Source organism: Scyliorhinus canicula, chromosome 2 (assembly GCF_902713615.1).
Source record: "Scyliorhinus canicula chromosome 2, sScyCan1.1, whole genome shotgun sequence".
NCBI classification, from domain to species: Eukaryota; Metazoa; Chordata; class Chondrichthyes; order Carcharhiniformes; family Scyliorhinidae; genus Scyliorhinus; species Scyliorhinus canicula.
Genome location: NC_052147.1, coordinates 28120423 through 28139626, shown reverse-complemented (window position 1 = coordinate 28139626; position 19204 = coordinate 28120423). Strand labels below are relative to the sequence as shown.

At 44.5% G+C, this 19204-nt stretch overlaps 1 protein-coding gene across 5 annotated transcripts in view; it reads left to right on the top strand.

The window, feature by feature from the left end:
* Nucleotides 1–19204, top strand: part of ppp4r4 (protein phosphatase 4, regulatory subunit 4) — a 208441-nt gene that overhangs the window by 78330 nt on the left and 110907 nt on the right. For all 5 annotated transcript variants that reach the window (XM_038774809.1, XM_038774789.1, XM_038774802.1 and 2 more), the window contains 3 exons: nucleotides 1695–1842; nucleotides 9502–9575; nucleotides 17071–17177. In XM_038774809.1, the coding sequence (XP_038630737.1) occupies nucleotides 1695–1842; nucleotides 9502–9575; nucleotides 17071–17177 (329 nt within the window). The remainder of the gene's footprint in view (nucleotides 1–1694; nucleotides 1843–9501; nucleotides 9576–17070; nucleotides 17178–19204) is intronic.

Sequence of the window (19204 nt, the reverse complement as noted above, 5' to 3'; positions counted from 1 at the left end):
TTTAGAATCCACCATATTACGCTTCTAACAAATCCATTCATTAACAATGCTATACCAATTATGTTGTGGATCAGCAATCAGTTTTTATTTGGTTATGTATTGCATCCAGCATTAGGAACTCCACGGTGACTAGAATCATACAGCCCAGAAGGAAGCTACGCACCTTATCGAACCAATGTCTAAACCAGCTCTTTGAAAGAACTATTCAATTGGTTCCACTCCTCTGTTCTTTCAAACAGCTATGCTAATGTCTCTACTTCAGTATATCTGACTACAAGAAGACTACTTCAAATATCATCCTGCCAATTGTTATGGTACAATTATGGACACATGAGTTCTTATGGGCACAATACAGACTGAATTTCTTGCAGATAAATTTAAAGAAATTAATACATAATGACTAGCGTTTTGAGGTTGGGTGGTTATTTGTACCTGTTGAAGCTTGAGGCATCATAAATGTCATATCATAGAATTTATAGCATGGTTGCAAAGCAGAAGGGGAGCATTCAGTCCCTCGAGTCCAAGTCAGCTCTCTGCAAGAGCAATATAGCCTGCCTCACTCCACCATCCTATCCCTGTAGCTCTCCAATGTTTTTCTCTTCAAGGTGCTTATTCAGTTCCCTTTTTGAAAACCACAATTGAATCTGCCTCCACTACCATTTTCCGGCATAACATTGCAGATCATAATCATTTGTTGTATAAAAATATTTTTTCTTGTGCTGTGTTTGCCTCTTGGGCCAAATCCCTGTAAATCTGTGTCCTCTGGTTTAAACGTCGATGACTTTTAATTCTTCTACAATTATAAAAAGGGTTCAATACACTTATAATAGTCCAATGCCCATACAGTTTGTAATGTTATCAGTAATAATTTGTAAGCAAAATGTATATTTTGTATTCTAAGCAAGATCTCATAGAACCCTACAATACAGAAGGAGGTCTTTTGGCCCATCAAGTCAGCGCCACCCTCTGAAAGTGCATCCTACTGACACCCAATCCACCCCCCCCCCCGCCCCAACATATCCCTATAACCCAATCTAGGGGCAATTTAGCACAGCCAATGCACCTGACCTGCACATGTTTGAACTGTGGAAGGAAGCCAGAGCACCCGCAAGAAACCCACGCAGACACGGGACGAATGTGCAAACTCCACAGTCACCGGAAGTTGAAATGGAACTTGGGTCCCTGGCGCTGTGAGGCAGCAGTGCTAACCACTGTGTCGCCCTATGCGAGATCTGTTTGTTTCACACAGTTAAAATGAATCCTAAATTGTGCAATGAAACAGGAAAGTTTTAAGTTTTCCCACAGGTGAGATATCACCTCTGAGATGACCCATCTGCAGGTAGAGTAACAGCTTGTTAGAATTCCTAGAATAAATATACATGTGACTTACATGGAGTAGATAATTCTACAATGACCATATTAAATCATCATCGATTTCTAACAATGCTTATATTAAATGTAAAATATGTAGGTTGCATAAGAGCATTTAAAAATGATGTTAAAAAGGAATTTTTGCTGTAAAATATATAAAAATAATTATTAACAACTAATGCCAAGTGTTCCTTTAAGTTTTAATAAAATGCTAAGACATCATGCTATGCTGTTTCTTTAAATATGTATTGATGATGTGAACTATGCTATTTTTCCAGCAAGTGAATAAACAATCTTTTCTCATGTAGACTTCTCTATTGTAGGAGGTACTGCATGTTGCGGGGGTGGAGATGCAGTTAGCTGCAGCAGTTTCTTTCCTTACCATCTTACAAGAAGAGTTAGTTTCCATTGCAGCTTACATCCATTCCTTTCTCCCGATCATTTTGGCAAACCTGGATCACAGAGATACAGGTCAGTTCATTGCAGTTTAGTTAATCAGCAAAGATGCCAAGCTAGGTTTTTCAGCATTATACACTTGTAATAGTATGATTCAAATTCAATTGTGCCTTTTAGCCCTTTTTTAAAGAAAGAATTGTTGAGCTAAAAATAAATTATGCTATATATATCTTTGCAAGTTACAATTTCCAGAAAAAATATGATATACCTAGCAGAATAATAAAGTTTGTGAACTTTGCTTCATTTTTTTGTGTTGGCATTTAAAACATTAATATCAAATAGACGGTTATATTGCAATGTAACAGTTTCAGTTGTGGATTTAGACAAATATTTATATATTCATCCCACAACAGCTTGTGTTTTTCTTTTAATAAACAATTTTATTGAGGTAGTTTTTGGCTTTGCAAAGAGTTACAGACATCAACAGAAAGAAGACAAAAATGTGCAAACATCCGTGTACTTTCAATACTTCAATCGTAACATACTGCACAAGCCCGCTCCTCTCCCACCGGTACTACCTGCCATTTTATCCCTCCTACTCTACCCCCCCCCCCCCCCCGCTAACGCTCACTCTCCCGCGAAGAAGTCAATAAATGGTTGCCACCTCCGGGCGAACCCCTGTACAGATCCCCTCAAGGCGAACTTAATTTTTTCCATACCCAGGAAACTCAACATGTCCACAAGCCACAACTCAGTCTTCGGGGGCTTTGAGTCCCTCCACGCCAATAGTATTCGTCACCGGGCTATCAGGGAAGCAAAGGCCAAAACATCGGCCTCTTTCTCCCTCTGGACTCCCGGGTCTTCCAAAACCCCAAAAGTTGCCACCCCTGGACCCATCGCCACCCTTGTTTTTAGCACCCGGGACATGACGCCCGCAAATCCCTCCCAGTACCCCCTAAGCTTAGGGCATGCCCAAAACATATGAACATGGTTCGCTGGTCCTCCCGCGCACCTAGCGCATTTGTCCTCTATCCCAAAGAATTTGCTCATCTGAGCCACCGTCATATGGGCCCGGTGAACGACCTTAAATTGAATCAGCCCGAGTCTGGCACATGTCGCGTTAGAATTTACCCTACTCAGGGCCTCTGCCCACAGCTCGTCCTCCATTTCCCCACCTAGCTCCTCCTCCCATTTAAGTTTCAGTTCCTCCGTCTGGGACCCTTCCTCCCTCATGAGCACCTTATAAATACCAGAGACTCTACCCTCCCCTTCTTCCCCCCCCTAGAGACTATTCTGTCTTGGATCCCCATTGGCGGGAGGCGTGGGAAAGATGGGACCTGTCTACGAACAAAGTCCCGCAACTGTAGGTTCCTAAAATAATTTCCCCTTACCAGCCCAAATTTCTCCTCCAAGCTCCTCAAGCTCACAAAGCTCCCTTCCAGGAACATATCGGCCACCCTTCCCACCCCCGCCCGCCGCCATACTCTTAAACCCCCCATCCATACTCCCAGGGGCAAACCGATGGTTGTCGCAGATTGGTGCCCAAACCGACGCCCCGTCTCCCCTACATGCCTCCTCCACTGGCCCCATATCCGCAGGGTCGCCACCACTACCGGGCTGGTGGAGTACTTGGCCGGCGGCAGCGGTAGAGGAGCCGTGACAAGGGCTGCCAAGCTGGAGCCCCTGCACGTAGCCGCCTCCACCCGCTCCCAGATAGACCCTGTACCCACCATCCACTTCCTTATCATAGCGATGTTGGCCGCCCAGTAATAATTAATCAGACTCGGCAAAGCCAGCCCTCCCTCGCTGCAGTTCCTCTCCAGCATCGCCTTTTTCACCCGCGTGGATTTTCCCGCCCAGACAAAGCTCATGATCATCCTGTTAACTCTTTTGAAGAAGGACTGTTTTGAAGAAGGACTGTGGGACAAAGATTGGGAGGCACTGAAAAACAAACAGAAATCTAGGGAGGATTGTCATCTTTACAGTCTGCACCCTCCCTGCCAGCGACAGCGAGTGTGCATCCCATCTCTGAAACTCTCTCTTCATTTGCTCCACCACCCTGGCCAAATTTAACTTGTGCAGCCTGCCCCAGTCTCATGTCACCTGGATTCCCAAATACCGGAAATTTTCCTCAACCAGCCTAAATGGTAGCCCTCTCAATCTGTTCTCCTGGCCCCTTGCCTGTACCACAAACATTTCACTCTTGACCGTATTTAATTTGTATCCTGAAAACTGGCCGAACTTCCTCAACATTCCCAGTATACGTCCCATCCCGGCCACTAGGTCCGACACGTACAGGAGCAGGTCGTCTGCATAAAGAGAGACCCTATGTTCTACCCCGCCCCCTCACCATCCCCTTCCATCCCTCTGCGGCTCTCAGCGCAATCGCCAGTGGCTCTATGGCCAGCGCAAACAGCAGCGGGGAGAGCGGGCAGCCCTGTCTGGTCCCTCGGTACAGCCTGAAGTACTCCGACACTGCTCTGTTAGTCCTGACGCTGGCCCTCGGGGCCTGATTATAATAATTTGATCCAATCCACCAGTCCCTCCCCGAACCCAAACCGTCCGAGCACCTCCCATAGATAGTCCCACTCCACCCGGTCAAAGGCCTTCTCGGCATCCATCGCCACCACTACCTCCACCTCCCTGCCCACCGGGGGCATCATTATCACATTAAGTAATCTTCTCGGGTTGGCCGCCAGCTGCCTATCTTTCACGAACCCAGTTTGGTCCTCCCCAATCACCTCCGGTACGCAGTCCTCCATTCTAACCACCAGTACCTTTGCCAGGAGCTTGGTGTCAACATTAATCAGGGAGATTGGCCTGTAGGACCTGCACGCCTCCGGGTGTTTACCCCGCTTCAATATCAGTGATATAGTGGCTTGCGACATTGTCAGCGGCAGGGTCCCTCTGTCCCTTGCCTCATTGAAAACCCTCGCCAAGACCGGGCCCACCAGCTCAGAAAACTTCCTATAGAACTCTACTGGGTATCCATCTGGCCCCGGGGCTTTCCCCGACTGCATGGCCTTTAGGCCCCCCAATACCTCCTCCACTCTAATCGGGGCCCCCAGCTCATCCACTCGCCCCCCACCTACTGTTGGGAAGGTTAACCCGTCCAGAAACCTTTTCATCTCCTCCGGTTCTTCCGGCGGCTCCGAAGTATACAGCTTGCGATAGAAGTCCCGGAATACCTTATTCAATCCTGCCGGGTCCTCCACTTTGCGCCCCTCCCCATCCATCACTCTATTTCCCTGGCCGCCTCCCTCCTCCTGAGTTGCTGCGCTAACAGTCTGCTAGCCTTTTCCCCATGCTCGTACACCACTCCCCTCGCCTTCCTAAGCTGTTCCACGGCCCTACTCGTGGATAGTGCCCCCAGTTCCGCCTGTAGTCTCTGCCTCTCCCTGAGTAAAACCTCCCCCGGGGACTCCGCGTGCTCCTCATCTATCCGACCCATTTCCCTGACCAATCTATACATCTCTGCCCTGTCTGCCTTGGCTCTGTGGGCCCCAATTGAAATCGGCTCCCCCCGCGCTACTGCCTTTAGCGCCTCCCACAGGGTCGCCGCTGAGACCTCCACCGTGTCATTCACCTGCAAATAATTTTGCATACACCTCCGAAGCCTCTCACAGATCCCCTCCTCCGACAGCAGTCCCACGTCTAGCCTCCATTGCGGGCGTTGGTAGCTCGCCCCCCCGATCTGCAGGTCTACCCAGTGCGGGGCATGGTCCGAGATAGTAATTGCCGAATATTCCGTGTTCTTTACCTCCCCTATACAATCCCTGCTTAGTACGAAGAAATCTATCCTAGAATATACTTTATGGACGTGCAAGTAAAACGAGTAGCCCCTTCCTGTCGGCTGTCTAGCTCTCCAGGGGTCCACTGCCCCCATTTGCTCCATAAACCCTTTCAGCTCCCTTGCCATTGCTGGGAGTCTACCCGTTCTGGGACACGACCGATCCAAAGCCGGGTCAAGGAACATGTTAAAGTCTCCTTCCCCCCCCCCCCTTCCATTATTAGCCTGCGAGAGTCCAGGTCCGAGATCTTCCCCAGCACTCTTTTAATGAAGTCCACGTCATCCCAGTTCGGGGCATATATATTCACCAGCACCACTCTTCTCCCCTCCAGTCTGCCCCGTACCATCAGGTATCTGCCCCCCCTGTCTGCGGATATGCCCTCCGCCTCAAATTGCACCCGCTTGTTGATCATGATTGCCACCCCCCTGGACTTCGAGTCCAAGTCTGAGTGGAAGACCTGGCTAATCCAGCCCTTCCTTAGCCTGGTCTGGTCAGACACTTTTTGAGATGTGTCTCCTGCAACATAATTACGTCCGCCCTCAGAGCCCGCAAGTGCGCGAACACCCGCGCCCTCTTAATCTGCTCATTCAGTCCCCTGACGTTCCAGGTGATCAGCCTGGTCGGGGGGCACAACCCACCCACCACCCCCCACGCTGGTCAGCCATAGCCTTTCTCGAGCCGGCCCCCGGCCCGTGCGTCGCGCCATTCCTGGCCCGCCCGTTACTGCCTCCACCCTCAACCTCCTTTCCAGTGCCTATTTCAAGTCCCTCCCACGTCAGCAGAACAATCCCCCCCCCCCCCCCCCAACCACGTCCCCCGATACCCCCACCCCTGCCATCCACTGGCTGTGATCTCCCCCCCCACCTGACTCCCTTGACTAGCCAATCTGCTAGCCTGGTGACTCAACACTCCGACGCCTTCCTGTCTCATTCCCATTGTTTCCCCGTCCTCCTCCCCACTCCCCGGCGCCCCATCCCCCTCTCCAACCCACTGGAGCAAACTCACTGGCACAGGAAGGCATGGACATCAACAAAACAAACAAACAAAAAAAAAAACCCCCAAGAAAACCCCCCCCAACCCACGTCCTTGGCCCCTCTTGCAGACCGGCCCCCCTTCGATACCGTGCCGGCTCCAGTGTCTTCCGTGAGCTGCACAAAAAGTACAATTCCGCCCAAAAAGGAAAAAACAGAAAAAAGAGGAAAAAACAAAAACATAAGAGAAAAAAGAAACAATAAAAAAAAACTAAAAAAAACCCCAAACCAATGTCCATGAACAAAGGAAAGAGTCCCAAATGTTCCGCTTGGCACCTTTGACCCAGCAAACCGTTGAACAGCAGTCCAGGCCCATTCGGCGTACCTTCCCACGGTAGTCGTTGGGCCCTAATTCGCGTCCGTGGGGCCTTTTTTCGGGACCAGCCCCTGATCCCTCGCAAAGTCCATCGCTTCTTCAGGCTCGGAGAAGTAGTGGTGTCGACCCTGGTGCGTGACCCATAGATGAGCCGGGAACAGCAGACCAAACTTCACGTGCTTCTTGAACAGCACCTCCTTGACATTCTTAAAGGCTGCTCGCCGCCGAGCCACCTCCTGGCTTAGGTCCTGGTAAATGCGGAGGACACTGTTGTTCCACGTGCTGCTCCTGGCGCTCTTTGCCCATCGCAGCACCCGCTCCTTGTCCACTAACCTGTGGAACCTAATCACCATCGGGCGGGGGGGGGGGGGGGGGGGGGCGCCCTGCCTCGCCTCGCCTGCACTCTGTATGCCCCCTCCAGCTCCGGCGGTCGCGGAAAGGCTTCGGCCCCCATCAGTTGCATCAATAGGTCTGCTATAAACGCTGCGGCATCAGCCCCCTCCGGGAGGCCGACCATCCTCAGGTTGTTCCTGCGGGCTCTATTCTCCAGCTCCTCCACTCTGTCCAGCAGTCTTCTCTGCCGCTCCTTCAGCCTGTCAACTTCTAGCGCCGCAACCGTCTGCGCATCCGCTTGCTCCTCCACCGCCTCTCCCAGCTCCTTAACTTTAACATCTTGCGCATCCAGCCTCTGGTTCAGCTGATCCACCGCTTTCTGGATTGGGTCCAAGCTGTCCCGCTTCAGCGCTTCAAAACTGGACTTCATTACCTGGAGCATGTTATCCAGCGCCTGCTGGATTGCTGAGTCTGGGGTCCGTGTGTCCGTCATCTTAGGTCCCAGGTAAGTTTCTTCAGGTCTTTGCCTCTGTCCCTTTTTCTCTCTTTTCTTCTGCCTCCTGGACTCCCGCTGTTCCATGTGCCGCAGCCCGCTCCTCAGCACTTTCACTGCCGCCTTCCTTCAGGTCCGTGTTCCCGCTATCGCGGGGAATCAGCCCCTAAACGCCCGCCGGAGTGAGAGCCCGCCGAATGTGCGGCTCACTCGGACATCGCCGCCACCGGAAGTCCACAATAGCTTGTGTTTATACAGTGCTGTTAATGCAAAGAAAGTCCCAAGGCAGTTCAGTGGTACAGTTGGGGATAAAAATAGATGCTGAACCAAAGGAAGGTGACTAAATACCTGCTCATAGACTCAAGTTTGCTGACAGTCTTCAAAGGAGGAAAGGGAGGGTGGTGGAGGGATGAAAAGGTTTCTCCAATTAAAATTTTAATTGATTGCATGTAATTTTCAAAAAAATTGAATATTTATTTGCTTTCTAGATCAGTGAGTAAAATTATAAATTAAGGGAAATAAACACTCCACTATGGCTCCTGTCAAGGAAGAAGTGAGGGCATCAATGTAGGATTGTTTTGTTGAGGTGGAGAACGTACACATATTCCAGAGTTTACTTGACTATGTAAATTAGTCACATTCCCTCAGGCAATTAAGTAAGTAGATAGAGTCCATGGCAGAGTAAATTAAATCTCCTTTTCCTCATTTTGTGTTTTCCTATGTTCTTTGGAACAATTTGCCTTAACTAGCCACACCTAAAGTAAACACAAACATGAAAACAATAATTCAAGCCCAATGTGATTTTTCTTTAATAATATTGTGAAAATATATCTTAAATTAATATTGTTGCTTTATGCTTTGCATCTGGGTTGTGTTATGACCAGGTTAACAGGAGTGAATTGATTCCTCTCTAAGCCACTCCTAAGTTGGTTCTAACAGAGTTTGAGTTTAAAAGAGATGTGATATTGCCAATTTAATATATATTCAATTGTGTATAGTTCAGTGCAAGAAATACACTGGCCAGGGTCCTTCAATTAGTAAGTGAAGAGATGGTTTTATTGCTAAAACTCACTCTGGCAAAGCTGCAGAACTTATTGACAAAAGGTTTAAAATGTACAAATGAGTCCAACCACGCACCAATGCAAAAACAGCACACACAATCCCACCCAATAAAGTAATAAAACTTTGCAGAGTATTGGAACTTAAGTCAGCTAAAAAGTAGTAGTTGCTGTAAATCAGGGTCCTTTGCTTAGAGAAAGAGTTTCAAAAGGTTCAGTATGTATCCAGCTGATCACATGAGGAATTAACATTTTATATGACAAATCTTCATAATAGATGTAGCATTTTTGCAACTGCTCTCTTTGTATGTCCTGGTAGTGCTACCTCCCTGTTTATTATATCTGAAGCACCGTTAACTTTGTTAATTTCTTAGAACTAGGTTGCCCAAAACAATCTGTCATTGTTGGTTGTATTAATGCAATCGGCAATGTCGAAGTATTAAAGATAGTTGCTCCAAAGCTACACTCTTAAGCCTATTGGGACTTACTTCTGGTCATAATAGTAAGTGTTGCCTTTATTAGGCTGACAAACTGAGCCAAGTAATGCGGACTACCAAATATCACAATATTTTGTTTCCTTACTGTAAGGCTATTTATTTTCAGGATATAAAAATTCAATAGTTTTTATGCATGTGACAATTAGAGCTGATTTTGCAATATATGACAACAATAATTTTAAATTACTTCATCAAAGTTTTCTTTTTTTAACCAGTTGTCAGCAATGCCTGGTTGGAGACCCTCCTGACTGTAATCAATGCTTTACCAAAGGAAACCATCAGACAAGAGGTAATGTAAAAAAGTAAAATAATCTACATTTTTATATATACACTGTTTATTGATTCCATATAAGCACATGAATATATATAAAAATACCATCATCTTCATGAAAAAATGTTTTTATATATTTGCAGATATCCAGACTCAACAAAGTGACTGTAATGATATTGAAATGTATCATTGATCACTCGTACAAGAAATCATGGCTCTTCTGCCTGTTATAATTAAAGCAGTAATAAAAACATAGAAGGCAGGAGGAGGCAACTCGGCCCTTCTAGTCTGCTCTGCCATTTGTCACGATCATGGCTCAGTAGCCTAATCCTGCATTCTCCCCATAACTCTTGATCCCATTCGTCTCAACAAGTTCCATATCTAGCTGCCTCTTTAATATATTCAATGTCTTAGCCTCAACTACTTCCTGTGGTAATGAATTCCACAGGCTCACCAGTCTTTGGGTGAAGAAATGCCTCCTCATCTCTGTCCTAAATGGTCTACCCCGAATCAATCATGATATAGCACAGGAGGAGGCCATACAGCCCTTTGTGGGCATAGCTGGCAAGGCCAGCATTTATTACCCGTCCCTAATTCCACTTGGGAATGTGGGGGTGAGCTCTCTTCTCGAATCAGTGCAGTCCATGTGGTTTGGTACACCCATAATGCTGTCAGGAAGGAAGATATTTTGATCCAGCGATTCTGAGAGAACGGTGATATACTTCCAAGTAAGGTTGGTGTGTCACTTAGGGGTAAACTTGGTATTCCCAGGTGCCTGCTGCCCTCCTCCTAGACAGTGGAGGCTGTGGGTTTAGAAACACTGTTAAAGGAACTTTCATGCAATGCTGCAGTGCATCTGTAAATCTATACACCACAGCCACAGTACATTGGTGACAAAAGGAGTGAAAGTTTAAGGTGGTAGATGGGGTACCAATTAATTGGGCTGGTTTGTTCTGTCCAGTGTCAGACTTCGAGTGTTGCTTGAGTAACATTCATCCAGGCAAGTATTTCATCACCGACCTGATTTGTGCCATGTCAATGGTGGGTGGGTTTTGGGGAATCAGGAAGTTAGTTGCTCACTACACAGTGCCCCACCTCTGACCTGCTCTTATAGCCATGTTAATTATGTGGCTGGTCCAGTTAAGTTTCTGGTAAGTGGTAACCCCCAGGATCTTGATGGAGGGGGAATCAATGATGGTAAAGCTGTTTAATATTTTGGGGAGGGGGTTAAGTGTTCTCTTATTGGAGATGGTCATCGTCCGGCTCCATTATCACCCATATGTTCCTTACCACTTTATCAATCCAAGCCTGAATGTTGTCCAGCACATGTTGCATGCTGAACAAACTCTTGTTATAACTGAGGAGCTGCAAATGGAACTTCACTTTGTGCAATCATCCCAAATATCTCCACTTCTGACATAATGCTGATGGAAAGATCATTGATGAAACAGCTGAAGGTGGTTGGGACTTGGACACTACCATGAGGAATAACTACAACTAAATTCTAGGGCTGAGATAATTAGCCTTGAACAATCACAACCATGTTTGTTTTGTGCTAGGTATAACTCCAGTCAATGGAGAGTATTTCACTCTGATTCCCATTGACTTCAGTTTTACTAGGGTTGCTGTGTGCCACACTTGGCCAAATATGGAAGACACACATGCATTTATGTCGTGCTTTTCCCAACCAAGGGTGTCTCAAAGTACAGTCGATTTTGTATTTTTGAAGTGCGGTCACTATTGTAATGTAGGAAAGGACGCTGCTCGTGTGCACCCAAAAAGCTCCTGAAATACTAATGTGGTAATGACTCGATAATCTGTATATTGTGATGTTGATTGAAGGATAAATAACAGTGCTTTTGAAATGGTACCATTGGATCTTTTATGCTCACCTGAGAGGGAAGACGGTATCTTGGCTAGAATGCCTCATCTGAAAGACTCAATACCGCACTGGAGTGTCACCCTTGATTTTTATGTTCAAGGCCCAGAACAAGTGTGGTATCAGCTGAGCCACAGGTGACAAATGATTTCAAGGACAATCACTCTCACCTCACTCCTGGAATTTGATATTTTTGTCCATATTTGGGCCTGGCAGCGGTGAGCAAATTATTGCTGAGTAATTGTTGTTTGAATGTGGTACTATTGACTACACCTTCTATTACTTCACTGATGATTGAGAGTAGATTTAATTACAGTTGTCCTCTTCTGTATATTATATTGCAGTATTTTGGTTATTTCAGCAATCTCCAAGCACAAGATAATTGAAAGAATTATTTTGAAGAATTCATCAAGGGTTATGCATTCCCTCATGGAATTAAAACCCCCCAGGAAAATGGCCCAGCAGTGACTAACATGGGAAATTCTGGAGTGTTACAGATGGAATTCGATTAAAATAAGAGGCTTACAATGTTTCCAAAAAGAATAATGAAACTGAGGATTGGAAGGATTTTTAAAAATTAACAAAGGATGACAAAGGACCTGAAAAATAAAAAAAAAATTAAAGTATGAAATTAAACAAACTAGAGTGATGAACACAGATTGTAAAAGGTTCCATAGACCCAGGCTAATGTTCTGGGATCATGGGATTAATCCCACCCGGTCGCTGTTAGAATTTAAATTTAATTAATAAGTCTTGGAATTGAAAGCTCACCTCCGTAATGGTGACCATGAAACTGTCATTGATTGTTGTAAAAACCCATCTGGTTCACTAATGTCCTTTAGGGAAATAAATCTGCCACCTTTACCCAGTCTGGCTTGCTTAAGACAGCAATGTGGTTGACTCTTAACTGTCATCTGAAATGACCTAACATGGCACTCAGTTCAAGGGCAGTTAGGGACACCCATATCGTGGTTTTTTAAAGAAAGGACTGTATTTATGCACACATAGTTGCCGGTCCATTAGTTCGCCTGCTGTTGTCTGTCAGCCACCCCAATTGGTAGTGGGCAATTAATGACCACTTAAGGCTATTTCCTGTCTGAGTTTACTAAGAGGAGTTCAGGAATTGGGGCAGGTTGAGCCCAGAAAGTCACCCTGCTCAGGCCTGGGGTGAGGTTGCCCTCGACTTTATCAACAGCCTCCATTCCACATCGGGCATCGCCACACTCCCACAGACTCCCGGGCTCTTAATTAAGACCCCCCATCTCCCATTCCCACCCCCTTGGGCCTCGCCTTCCCTCCCCTACTTGAGACCAACTGCACTGACCTGGTCCCAGACTCCAGGGCTTGGAATCTGGCACAAAAACAGAGAATGATTGAGAATTTCAGCAGGTCTGATAGCATCTGTGGAGAGAAAAGGGTGTTAATGTTTTGAGTCTGGATGACTCTTTGTCAAAGCAGTCATCCAGACTCTAAATGTTAGCTCAGTTCTCTCTCCACAGACGCTTTCAGACCTGCTGAGTTTGTCCAGCATTTTCTGTTTCAAATTCCAGCATCCGCAGTAATTTGCTTTTATCTTCGAATCTGGTTTGTTGTCTCAGTCCTGGCTACTGGCACTGATGGCTGCCAGATCTGAGATGAGACTTCCTCCCAAGTGAAGGCAGAAGTCTTGTATCCTGCCAATTAGCACTCTTTGAAGCGTAAAATACCTGCAGGGCAACCAGTGCCAGTGATTCTTTGGATGGGAAACCCTGCCATCCAAAAGATCCTGCCTCTTCACTCCTGTGATTAAATTACATAGAAACATTACACAAACTAGGATAGTAAATACTGGAAATACCTAGCAATCAAGGAGTGGAATCTTGCAGCTGGAACGCTAGCCAGAGATTTAAAAAAAATGTTTTTTCCAACTAAGGGCAATTCAGTGTGGCTAATCCACCTACCCCGCACATTTTTGCGTTGTGGGGGTGAGACCCACACAGATACAGGGAGAATGTGCAAACTCCACATGGACAGTGACCCATGGCCGGGATCGAACCTGGGTCCTTGGCGCCGTGAGGTAGTAATGCTAACCACTGCACCACCATGCCACTCTGCCAACCAGTGATTTACCTTGTGTATTTTTGGGAAGGCCTGTTAAACCATAAGCCAATCAGGTAGTGGTGCGCCTCCCCCTCAAATTAAGACTCCAGGGGTGGAAGACCCACCTACTGAGTGCTGCCTGCCAATCGGAGGCCACCAGCTCTTGTGCTCAGCAGCACTGCAGAGCAGGTGGTGGCTAATGCAGGAAAAACATTACTGGAGTCCCAGGATCACAGAGACAAGCAGGCCACAGTTAAGTAATGTGAGAGATAGTTTTGCAGGATGGGGGTCGCTGGTAGAGGAGTGTAGGGGGGTGGGAATAAGGACATGAGGGGTCTTTCAATGGGTCTTCTTCCTGATGTTGAATCCCTTAATCAGACACTAAGTCCTTTGGTTGGACCCCTCTTGGGGGTATAGTTTTGCCTGCTGTGCATGCTGCATGTTGACGGGTCCGCACACCACTGGGTTAATACCAATGACTTAGAATGAGGATCTTAAGTGGAATTAATTGGCCACTTAAGAGCCTCAGTATATGGTGGTGGTGGTGGTGGTGGATATGGGGGGGGGGGGGCAGCCATGGGCCTTCCCACCACAAACTTAATTCTGCCGGAGATGGGAAGATGGTGGGTTTCAGGTACTACTCCATACTGCCTATTACATGCCCTTCCCATCTCCAAGCTTGCTACCAATGGGAGCATAAGGTTCCATCCAATGTTTCAGGTTGATGATTTTTCATCAAAACAGGGAAATGAAATGAATGATTTGATTGAAGTTTTCAATATATCACTGGGAGCAGTTTCGGTAAATCTAGTGAAATTATTCCACTAAATTGGGTGTCCAGAACTAGGGCATATTTTAAAAATTAGAGCCATACCTTTTCAGGAATGAAATTAGGAAGGATGGAAGATGGTTGAACTCTTTGACAAATCGCAATTGAAGCTGGATCAAATGTGGATTTTACAACCAAGATTAAAAGATTTATATTAATCAAAGATACTCGGGTATTTGGGGCAACGGTGGATGTATGGAAGTCGGTCACAGATCAGCTATGATCTCATTGAATGGCAGAACCGCTTGAAGAGGGTTATAGCCTATTCTTGTTTATATGCAAGAGGAACTGTAACAATAGCCCCCAATGAATAGAAGCACAAGTTATTGTCAAGGGCCTGCTCAATGATGCGCAACTCCAACTGAAAGTTCAGCATAATTCCCTTTTGATTTACAGAACATGCATCAACCACCTAAACCTATCTCGGGAAGAACATACTTAAGTTGGGAGTACAACAAAGCATCCCTAGATTGATTCCTGGTATTGTCCACAAGGAGAGATTGAATGGATTAGCCCTATTTTCCATAGAGTTTAAAGGAGTTAGGAGTGATGGCATTGAAACATGAAATTCTCAAAGGTCTTGATGGGGTAGATGCTGGGGGAATATTTCTTCTGGCTCAGGAGTCTTTGTGTCAACTGCCTCAGGATAAGCGTCTGGCCATTTAGCACAAATTAGAAATTTCTTCACTCAAGGGCTGTGAATCTTAGCAAAGATTAATTGTTGAGCATATTCAAGTGAGATGATCAACGTTTATGGGTACAAAGGAAATAAAAGGAAATGGGGATATAAGGATTAAGGTCTAACTAAGGTAGAATATAAGCCATAGGCTTATTGAATGGCAAAGGAGACTCCTATTTCTTACATTCTTATATTCTGAATATTCAAACAAAGTTTATATTTTTCATTTTCAGAATTTTGCATTACACAAAATTATGCAATAATTACAAATGACTAGAAATGGAAGCAGATTTTGTTGCAAATAGCTTTTTCGGTAAAATGAATTTGAGTATTTTCAAAAATACTGATACCAATAGGTAGATTCTTATTACAAAGAAAGCAAAGCGCATATTTCAGAATCTAAGTTTGCAAAATTCTGGATCACATCATGTATTTTTGTTTAAACTGTTCACTGGTATGAATTGGTTTGAATTGCTGAATTAAAGAGAGTGGCTGGCTCAGATTCCGCGAAGAAACAGCATCATTGACAGTTGAGAAAATGGGGACAAGATAACTATTTGAACATTATAATTGTAAAAACAGCTAGGGAATGAAATGGTTTGCAGTTGGGATTTAACTTTAATAGAAGTCATCATTTGTAACTAAAAATTCAGACCAATTAGCAGCCTGATCGGAGCATTCATAAATATTCTTTCCTGAGAATTTACAGCTAATAAAAATAAATAAGAGATTGAATGTCGAAATAAATAAAATGGTTGAGCATGACAAAACTGTTGAACATTTTTAGTTTTATAAATAATTAAGATTCTGATGTATTATATATTCACTTTAGTGCAATGAGGAAAGTTGGTTCACATTTTAATTAGTCCAAGAGACTAGTCAGTCTTTTACTGAAGTTTTATTGGATCAAAACGTTAATGAAGCATTGTTCATTAGTATTCCAGTTGGCAAGATGTAGTAAACATGTTAGTATAATTTTAATTCTTTGTCGACCCACAGCAAAGAAGGTTGTGACAATTTTGATATTAATTCTTCAGTTTAGATTTTTAGGGAACCATCACCTCTGTGCTCACTGACCTACGCTGTCACTTAAGCAATGTCATGATTTTAAATTCTCAGCCTTGTTTTCAAACCTCTCCTTGGCCTCACCCCTTCCTATCTCTGTAATCTCCTCCAGCCCCATAATTCTCTAAGGTGTCTACGCCCTTCTAATTCCTTGAGTATCCCCAGATTTTACTTGGTGCCTTGGTCCTAAACTCGCTAAAACTCCTTAACCCTAAACTTCTCCACTGTCATCCTTTAAGTCCAGTAAGAAGTCTTACAACACCAGGTTAAAGTCCAACAGGTTTGTTTCAAACACGAGCTTTCGGAGCGCTCCGAAAGCTCATGTTTGAAACAAACCTGTTGGACTTTAACCTGGTGTTGTAAGACTTCTTACTGTGCTCACCCCAGTCCAACGCCGGCATCTCCACATCATCCTTTAAGTCACCCTTTAAAATCTCCTCCTTGACCATTCTACCTGAACAGCTTGTGTTATATTTTGTTTTCAGTGTCTTTGTGATGAACGTTGGACTTTTGTTATATTGTTAAAGGTGCTATCAAATAAAAGTTGTTAATTACAAACCATTTAAGCGTTCAATTTAATTTTCCACCTTCAATAATCACTTCTTACTCGTGTGCATTGATATTAAGATTCTAATAATAAGGATTTAGATATTTTTAATAGAGGGATTTTAGGCTTGCTTAAAAAGTTCAAGTAAAAATCAACTCCAGCTTGATTTATGCATTGTGCATTATCACAGTGAAACAACTCCTTAATGCAATTTCTCTTAAACCTAAGCATGTGGTGAGGAATTATACAAAAAGGTTAATTCTGCAAAGGATCTGTAATCCCATAAAGTTTTGAGTAGTCGGAGAATTTTAAGAGCTTGACTGAATTAACCATAGAACGCATTATGTGGTGTAAATTGGAAACTGTATTAAATTTAGCTGCAGTGACTAGTTCGAAGTAATAATTTCCATAGTAACCATTTTTGCTTTTGTTTAGATTTTGTCCCCACTGGTTTCAAAGGCTCAATTATCACAGACAATCCAGTCACGTTTAGCTAGCTGCAAGATTCTGGGAAAGGTTGCCAGGAAATTTGAATCTCATATGTAAGTGAAAATCAATATTTTTTGTTGGCACTTCTCTGGTAAGCGCAAAGAGCTGATATGAATGCAACATAATATACCACAGTCTGCTATCAGACTTCTTGTATGAATTCTCTGGTGTGCAAGAATTACTGAATATTTCAGCATTTTGGCAGAGACAAAAAAAAGTTGGTATTCAAATAAATTTTGTCAATATTGTACTCTTGCTTGGCTGCATTGTCCCGATGTTTATTGCTTAGCAATTATGAATGACTGCATGACTTATCTAAAGTTTAATCTGACTTTTTATTCTCATTGATAAGAACAACCACTAAAGAGCAGAAAAATATTTGTACAATTTGACTGGATTGCCACTCAATTTAGTTAATTTCCGAAGCTAGTTAATGACCACAAAAACATTTACTAAATGAAAGTTACAGGGCAGGATTCTCCGTAGGCTGACGCCGGAAGCGTGAGACACGATTGAGTGGTGACTCCCACGTTGGCCGAAAATCGGAGGCTGGCACCGGGCACCGAACAGAATCCCATTGTCTGGTCCCTCAACAGCGGTGTGAATGCATTCTACGCTGCGCGCCGCCATGGCCTTGCAGATTGTTCAGTTAGTTCTGTTGGCATATCATTAACGGGCTCTTACCCGGAAATTTCCGGCCTCCAGCTTCGCCTCCGCCAGAGGAATTACCAATGGCGAGGTTCACTTGTGGTATTTCAAATCATTAACCGGTGCTATGGTTGCTGAGGGGGAGAGAGAGGGGTATGAAAAGTGCACAACATCACTATAGTTTGCTGAAAGGTGTGCTGTTGGCCGGAAGGTGGGGTGGGGGGTGAGGAGAGGAGAAGTGATGGGGACGGCAAGGAGGCCGCGGGGTGGGCAGGCGCGGACTAACATTGCTGCAGCCTACAAGGCAGCCATCCGGCTGCGCTCATTGGTGACTGCCCACTAGGAACTTAGTACCACAGGTTGTATGGGTGTCCCCCCAGCCCACCCCCCTAGGTATCCCCTGGCCCCAGCCGACCCCTCAACGGGATGAGCATGTTCCAATGCCATCATCGTGGCTGAGATGAAGGTTGGCATGCATTAAAATTGCGCTAGTTCTATGTGACGCTGGTGCTAGCCCATTAACAGGACCTGAATCGCTCTGGCACCAGCACTGTTTTTGTCAAGGCAGAACACTTGAGATTCAGTCCTGAAGTCAGCACTTAGTCTCTCAAACGGAGATTCCGCTGACAATTTCCTTCTCACTTTTGAAAGTGACTGAGCAACAATTTTAAGGTGTGAATAGATCATTCCAATCTGTATTGCAATCCACAAGTGATTTATCCAAACATCTAAATTTAGTGCTCTATCTACTATTTTAATCCCTGCAATCTTGAATTATTTTTGTGGATAAATATCTCCTCTTCTCACTTTGAAGAGTTAGTTAACATGCCATTAACTTCTCTTGTGGAACCATTAATATGAACATAAAAATGACTTCTAATCTCGAGTCTTGGAATGTTTTTAAATATGGGTTTCCTCATGCCGTGGCAAAAAGCACACAGATTGTCGGTGCCCAGCATGATTAATACTGTTATTCAAAATATTGATCCAAATCTGGGTTAAACTATTCTCATAATCTACATGCCAATCATCCTAGCTATTTCCAAGTGTGAACGTTTCATTTTGGGTTTCAGATGCCAATTAAATACCTGAAATTTATCTGAAACATTTCATTGAGGTAATTGCTATGTAGACACACTTGGTATTTTTTAACCAAAGTTAATTGCACTGAACCTTCGAGGCTTGTATAAATTTATTTTTGACTGAGTCAAGAATTTTCTTTTAGGCAAGATGGGTGTATGCCACTTTTTTAGTTTGTTTCATATTGCATATTGTAGTTATTCATTATACTATATTTTGCAATTTTGATAGGATTATTAAATTATATAGAGTTCTCTTTATTTTCCATAAATACTTGGTAGATTTTAAGAATGTACAGAAATCTTTATTTGTCACCTTTATTTCTATTTTTCTGAAGAATTATTACTGGTTG